This window comes from Galeopterus variegatus, unplaced genomic scaffold (genome assembly GCF_000696425.1).
Source record: "Galeopterus variegatus unplaced genomic scaffold, G_variegatus-3.0.2 Scaffold671, whole genome shotgun sequence".
Classification (NCBI taxonomy): Eukaryota; Metazoa; Chordata; class Mammalia; order Dermoptera; family Cynocephalidae; genus Galeopterus; species Galeopterus variegatus.
The window spans coordinates 258,156-266,026 of record NW_007726782.1 but is presented as its reverse complement, the minus strand read 5'-3'; the positions used below and the strand labels follow the sequence as shown (position 1 = coordinate 266,026).

Here is a 7,871-nt window from a genome sequence, read left to right as displayed (position 1 = left end):
AATTTTGTGTCTTATTCTTTCATATTCTAAGTAGATGAAGCTAGACAGCAAAAGTAATAACCTTTAGGGATATCTAGATTCAGGAAAGTATATAACATCAAATTCTGAACCACTGATATGAGCCAAGAAATTGAAAATATCAATGTAAAATCTCGAAAGTCTGTGGGTACCTGCAAACTTCTCTTCGGCCCTTCTTATCTCCTTATACTGAATACTCTCACCTGGAAGGTAAGACACAGATAGACGGTATCACAGAACGTGCTGAGTGTTCATTAGCATGCCTCTGGATTGCTATATTAAAAAGCAAAATCTTGTAGTAGAAATTTGATTCCAAAAATGTAGTGATAAAAATATATATGTACAAAATCCTAATCCATTTAGGCTAATATTTATTTCAGGAGATATAACTTGGCCATTTTCACAAATAAATCAGCACAATTTATTTCAAAACCATTCCAGAGCAGCACTGTCCAATAGAACATTCTACAATCAATAATGGAAATGTTCTGTTTGCCCTGTTCAATACAGTAGCCACCTCTGACTCCTAAGCACTTGAAATGTGGCTATTGACACTCAGGAACAGAATTTTAGTTTTAATTTAAATAGCCACACATTTGGCCACTGCATTGATCGTGCAGTTCTAGAAAGTGAAGGTCTAATTATAACAGATATTGTAAAATTCTAAATACACCAGTTGCTTATCTTCCTGTCATCACTTTGTCTGGGCCAAGCAGTGGAGAAGGGTATAAAGAGGGAAGGGGTGGTTGAGCCCAAAGGTAAAATCATTTTCCCTGTTTATCTGTCCCAAATTCAAGCTGTGTTTTATTGACAAAATTTGGGAAGGTTGAAGATTTGGCAGGCCCATCTGTCCCCTTGCCTACATGAATGTGTCAGCACCTCATTAATCTTGTGTTAAACTGTAAAGGCCCTTTTCCCTCCTACTATGGGCCTATTTTTAATGGACACTTTAGTATCCCTTTTGCATCTCACAGATTTTTTTTAAATTTACAATTTGCTCTGTGGATTAATTTCAGCATATATTTTATTTAAATGTATCCTGATCTTTTCCAAATTAAAGCAGGAGAAATTATTTTAGGGTAGCGAAGCTGTGCTGAGTTTTTGAGGAACGTATTAGCTCTTATTTTCTGGAAATTAAAGACATGATGATTCTTTGTATTATCTTTTCTCCAATTTTGATGCGTCTTTCAATTAAATGATTCTATTACACATGTGGCCCTGCTTGTCCTTCTCTCACCAAGAAAAGAAAAACATATAGGTATAGTTTTCCTTTTTTTCTCAACTGTTTTTGACATTTTTGTTCAATGTAAGATTTAGATGACAGTGTTTTTAAAAGACATTGAATATTTTAAGCCTTAAGTTATAGTGCTTGTGTCTTACAGGTGCATGCTGAATTGTCATGTCTTTTTTTTCCTCTTAAGACAGACATCTAGAATAACCACTTTCTGTATTTCCTGACACTGGAAACAGACACCGTTTGGGATTCCTTTTATAGTTTCTTCAGCTAACGACTCCCATGACCACTCAATTGTGGTCTTGTAGTAAATCAAAATTTCTTTGAAAGACCCAGCTCTGTTATATAATTGTAAATGTCTTACAAAGTCATCTTCCTAACTAAAAAGTAAGTTTCTGTTGCCTTGAGTAATATTGACTCTGTCACTGCACATAATAGCTTTGAAAATTAAAAAACAGGCCATTTTCTTCTCCTTTTCCTCTTCTTCCTCCTTCTTCTTTTACGTTAACCTACAAATGACAAGGCGTACACATGAGCTCCAGGCCATGTCCGCCCTGGTTGGTCAATCATGAATAAAGAGAAAACCTCTTTGCTAACTGCTGCATCAAACTTGCGTGTCATCCCATGAATGACTTGTTCTAGCTGGAATTTTGGGTTTCACAATGACTGACGAGAATACCTTGGGTATGCATTTTAACAAGATAGGCTTAGAAAGTAAAATAAACCTCATGATACCATTGTGAGCTATGGGTTCACAGCCTGTAGTTCGTCACCATCTTTAAGGCTCAGGGAAAGGGAATTCACCATATTCTGCCAGGATGCATTTATACCAAATGGGGACAGTGGAACTTTTAAGTATGGCAAGGTTGGTGGGGCGGGAGATCCACAGCGGGGAGCAATTTGCCAGGCAGGGCTGGCAATCTGCAGATGTAGGCCAAGGCCCAGTGTGTCCCTTGATGCCCAACTCGGCTGAGGAAACTTCAGGGTTGCACAAGACTCTGGAAGTCGGTGCCCCCTTTAGCCAACTCGGAGAAAAAGCTTTCTCAGAAACAGAGGCCTCAGCATGTGCCAACCCCTGTAAAGCATTTCACCTCTTCAGAGGCTAATGCCTCTCCAAACCAAGAACAATTAAAGCGAGAGTCTTTCCAAGCGACTGGGGAATTGAGCAAAATAAATCAGAGATCCTCAGCCTTGCTCTGGAGGCTCGCCTCATTACGAGAGCACATCTATTAGCCCTCTTGCCATTGTCTTTCATTTCTCAAGTGAGGTGATTCTAATTAAATTAATCTGCATGTCAATCTATCGGTGATCAATCAAAGAGCCCGAGGTTCCCCTGATGCTGCGGGGTGCTTGCGGCTGACAGGGACTGATAATGGAGGAAGAAATAAACTGTCGAGCAAAGTTAATTAGTCAACATAATAGGTGGATTAAACGGGAGCTGGCTGATTGCTGTTTCCTGTGTCCAAGCATGAGGTGGAAGCCGGAGCTGCAATTACAGACAATTATTATATTTGGTTGTAAGAGGTTACATGAATAAACATATCTCCATGGGTTTCAGTTTTAATCCCCTTCCCCATTTCATGTAAGGAGAAGTGTAGGTCATTTCTTCTCATTGTTTTAGTCAAAGTTCTCGGAGACAGCACCTTTGCCTATGTCTCTTCTGGCAAACTGGGTTGAGAGTCAGTTTATAAGACAGACTGGATGTTTGAATTGTGCCCAGAGCCAGCCCGACAATTTCTTATTTTCTTTTTTTTTTTTTTTTTTTTTTTTTGGCAGCCGGCTGGGACAGGGATCGAACCCCCGACCTTGGTGTTAAAAGCCCCATACTCTAACCAAATGAGCTAACCAGCCCGCCCGCAATTTTTTTTTTTTTTTTTTTTTTTTTTTATATTTTTGCTTTGAAACAGATCTAAGACCCTTAATTAGCAGGGTTTTATTGGGGAGGTGGTGGTAATGATAGTGGTGAGGAGGGCTTTGGTCTAATCAACCAAACTAATGTGGAAAGAGAAACGTACAAGAAACCACAAAATGACACCCAGGAGAAGAAAAAAAAAAATGCATCCCAGCTCTTACTGACACCTCTCCTTTTCATTTCTCTTTCCTCTTAACCCTGCCACAGTGGGGGGAGGGAGGATATTTTAAAGATTCAAAAGATTTTTATTTGCATGATCAACTGTGATATCTCCTTCAGTGTCTAAACTGAAGGGTAATTTAGGTGAAACACAACCACCCTTGTGTAAAAAAAATATGCTAATAAAGATCCTCTTGTTAAAATTATGGTTAACAGTGTACCTTCTGCTGTATAACTATAAACTGTGCAATTTTACTTAAAACTGCATCAAAAGCGTTCCATGCCAAAGACCCACTCATCAATAGCTCCTCTTGTTAGACTTGTACAGCATAAGCACCAGTTATTATGTGAAATAGCTATGCAATTTTCTTCAGCTCCCAGCTGTTATTTATTTAACTTGAGTTTATTACCCGCCATGCTTTTATATTAAAATGTTCATTCATTTCTCTCTTATGTCTCCAGGTCGTGGTGTCTACAACAGTCAATGTGGATGGCCATGTCCTGGCGGTCTCTGATAACATGTTTGTCCATAATAACTCCAAGCACGGGCGGAGGGCTCGGAGGCTTGACCCCTCGGAAGGTACGCCCTCTTATCTGGAACATGGTAGGCGAATCATTTTCATTGGTTGGCATTGCTACTTTAACTGTGAATTTATTTTGTTTCTTTCTTCCACTCCACCACATTTTCTACTCTGTTTCAAGTTTCAAATGTCCTCTTGAACAATAGTAATCTTCCTAGGGTTTTGACTCTTTAAAATAGGATGCCGAGTATTTAAAGACAGAAAACTGTCTTTGGGGGCCCAACCTTTTAAATGGCTGACATCTTTTTCCTTCAGGTTGAGAGAGGGACACCTGGCCCACTGCTTTATTTTAAGCTCCCACTGGCTACAAAATAAAATCCACAGGGAAAGGCCATATGATTTTCTGTCACAAAAATTGTCATATATTTTAAATGTTTACAATTGACCATTAAGATTTTATAATGAACCCATCCTCTTTACAATCCTGTTGGTGTGTCTCTGTGATTACCTGTTGAACTTTATTTGGAGATGAGGTTCCAAGTCTAGGTTGGAGGTGCTTTCTGAGCATGAAGGCCAAACCAAATGTCCTTCCTGTGCCCTGCACAAAACTATCCCCTCATCGCCATGTGACAAGACTGGCTTTCTGTAGGTAGACTTCAGTGGGAAGAAATCACATTTGTTTTGAGAATTATGGCTAATCAGTGGTGCCTTCAAGAGGACGAGAGGAAATCAGATAAAAATTTGAATCAAGGAAAGTGAATGGCATGCAGAACCATGGGCTGGATTGTGTGCATATCTGAATTTTTCTGTGCTTCATGTGTATGTAACGTATTCATCCTTCTGTCCATCCATCCATTCACTCGTTCCAGAATAAGTGACTGAGACTCTACTGGGTACCGGTCACTATCCTAAACTTTCTCCAGTCTCCTCACATTAAACTCTTAACTCATTTCCCTCACCTCGCTTTCCAGTTTTCTAGGTCAGCAGGATTCTTTTGAGAACACTACCACACAAATTATCGCCTGCTTGCCCAAGTTTTTCGTGGGCCAAGAGCGTTTGTGATATAATTCATAACATAGAAAACTCCCCTCCCTGCCAGCATCCCAATTTAATAAACACACCACTATCATCGTTTTTGCCTATTTTTCTTCTCCTTGCACTTAAGGAATACACAAACTACTTTTTTATTAATTAGCCAGATGTAACACTCTTAGAAGGGATTCTTCCCCACATCCAGCTTTTACAGTCTTTTTAAAGTAAACCATCATCTTTCAAAAGCTGCTTCTTTATGGTTTCATTAGTGCTGAGATGGATGGATATTACTTTTTGCAGGAGGCCATTTGAAACACCTGCTCATGATTACATTCCTTGTTCCATTTCTGTACTTAAAATTATTCTGATCCTCACTTTACAGTAATGTTGCCTTTTTAATACCCTTGGAGTCACTTGAGGCATTGTATGACTAAAGGAGTTTAAGTAAAAGGAAAAAGGAAAAAATAGGGAAATACTCAGTGGGCAGAATTTGGAGAGAACTGGCTTAAGAGCCGTAGTTACGTTTTCAGCTCTGTCGGGTTAGTTGCAATGGGTATTGCCCTATCTGGGGATAGTCTTGACTGTCGGTTGGAAATCTGCGAGTCATGCATTCATAGTTTCAAAATGTGCTCCACGTGCAGGCCACATGCAGCTCCCATTTCTGCTCTTGGGAAGCCAATGAGAGTGCTCATGACACCATATAAATTATCCCTCCAACAAAAAACCCCAAAGCAAACAAATAAAAAACAACCTGCTAGTAAGGATGCCTCTAGGTGATGGAGATCAGTAACAGTATTTTGCAGTGTGAGGTGGAGGACAGAGTTTTGAAATAGGTACCAGGAGCCCCAAATTCAATTCTTCATTTCCCTCTGGCCTCTGTGATCTTGGACAAGTCACCGTTGCTTTTGGAATGCTGTCCTTCTTGGTAAAATGAAGGTGATAATCTGTAAGGAGGTAAAATATTGCCTGTGCTTTGGGTGGGGACTGGTAATGTAACAAGGGAAGTGGGCTGGGTGGAGACCGTGAAGACAGTCAAGTACATGCTCCGCTGCCCCCAGCCCCAGCAAGTTGTCTCTAAGGGAATAAGAGCCCAGTGGGGCCACATGTTCCAGTTTGGCAAGAATTAAAACTTTCCTAATTTTAAATTGTTGGTAAGTAATTATGCAATTGTTAAACACTGAAGGGAGGAGAAAGAAAAAACATCACTTAGAAAGGGTGTTGTAGCCACAGGCTATCAGTTTGCGACCTCCTTATCAAAATGTCTCTAAGCTTCCTCTCAGCTCAGATATTCTCTCTTCTAAGAGTATTAATATTTTAGTTGGGATATCATATTATTCTAAGTTTTAAAGACTACATTTTATTCTTCTGCTCCAGTTTACCAGTCCACAAATGGCCATGTTATTATTAAGGTATTTCTCAAGAAAATGGTGACATATCGCTAAGTGTAAATGGTTAGCCATCACTGGGGACATGGAGATGTTCTGTTTCTCCAGCTAGGGGGCCTCACACTCACCAAAGCCTGACTGCACTTCTCTCCAGGGGAATGAAAGGGTAGACATGTTCAGATCCTTAGTAACAACAGTAACATAGAAATCTGCTTCTCTGCAGAGTGAATCAACCAACCACACATAACCACCCACTCATTTAGACACTTCAAGGTGATGCATAAATATCTACGCAGCAAAGGGTGACTATTGAACTCTTTCATTGGTAATGTGTGGGAGTGGACCTAGACACTAATTCATGTTGATTTGGGGCAATACTTTACCTTGCCATTGAAAAATCCTGTTTAAATTGACCTGTTTAAGACTTACAGAATCCCACCCCCACCCCTTAGTCCCTCTCCTTCCACCCACCTTAAATAGCTGCTGCATAGTAAGATTGCAAAGCATTTTTACCTCTTGAGACCTGTAGGAACCTTCATTTTTCCCCATTCTGGGCCTTTTACCATCTCATTTCCAGGTAGCCTGAATTATTTTGAGCTGCTCTGCACATCTCTATTTATATCCTTCTCGTCAGACAGTTGGAGGAAAGTTCTTTTCGTGGCTCATCTTTCTGCATAGAAGTAGAAATAGAGATCATGGTTTACATTCTTGCACAGTCTTCCCTGTATCACCCATGGGCTCACAAACCCCTGTGCTCAGATAAATGTCCCTGTGTTTCAAATAAGAGTTGACAAAGGCAAATTTGTTTCGCAGACATTTGTGTGGTCCAAAGAGGGTGGATCTTGGCATTCTGTAGCTCATAGTAATTGCTCTTCCCCTCCCCACGATTTTTTCTTCATTCATAAATACTGAGATTTGCTTTGGCTGGATATTTATGGGAGTGTTTAGGCTAGTGAGGTTTCTTCTTTAAGCAATAGCTTTATGGAGGATGCGCGATTGTCGAGAGAGGCAACCTCAGAATGTAACTGCTCTCAGGGTTTCAATTTTTGAAAAAGCATGGGCCTGGGACCCAAGGAGTTGAATGGCTGCCACTCATGGTAACATGTGGGTCTAACTTGTGTGCTGGCCTTGTCTTACAGTCATGTGGGCAAATGCTGGGGAGCTTTCCAGGTCTTTAAAAGTGGTGTTATTGTCATTGTTGCTCTCCTGAGTTTCAGGCTGTGTTTACTTGAATTTAAAGCCAATTGTGGCATCAGTTTCTCTATTTCTTTCCCTGTGGCAAAATGTGATGCCCACACCATGCTGTAGTGCAGAGACCCTGTCAGCTTGCATGCGCTAACACTTTATTATCTAATGATCTAATATGCAACAAGGCAAAGTGCTGGTGCTCATCATTCTGACACAGAATGCCGGGAGAAGTGACTAAATTACTTTATGTACCATTAGCGCTAGCAGCTATGGTGAACTCACCGGCAGCATTTATGCAAATGCCTGCGAATACACTCTAGTGGCTTTGTCAGGAAGCCGTCTGACAAGCAGTTTAAATGCTCATTTTTTTTTAGGTTTTTTTTTTTTTTTTTTTTTGGGTGCATGTGTTTTTTCCCTTCCTC

General features: G+C 40.3%; 1 protein-coding gene across 2 annotated transcripts in view; it reads left to right on the top strand.

Annotated features, from left to right (window-relative positions):
- EBF1 (early B-cell factor 1) overlaps window positions 1–7,871 on the top strand; it is a 402,505-nt gene that overhangs the window by 265,271 nt on the left and 129,363 nt on the right. For both annotated transcript variants that reach the window (XM_008571252.1, XM_008571253.1), the window contains exon 7: window positions 3,786–3,927. In XM_008571252.1, the coding sequence (XP_008569474.1) occupies window positions 3,786–3,927 (142 nt within the window). The remainder of the gene's footprint in view (window positions 1–3,785; window positions 3,928–7,871) is intronic.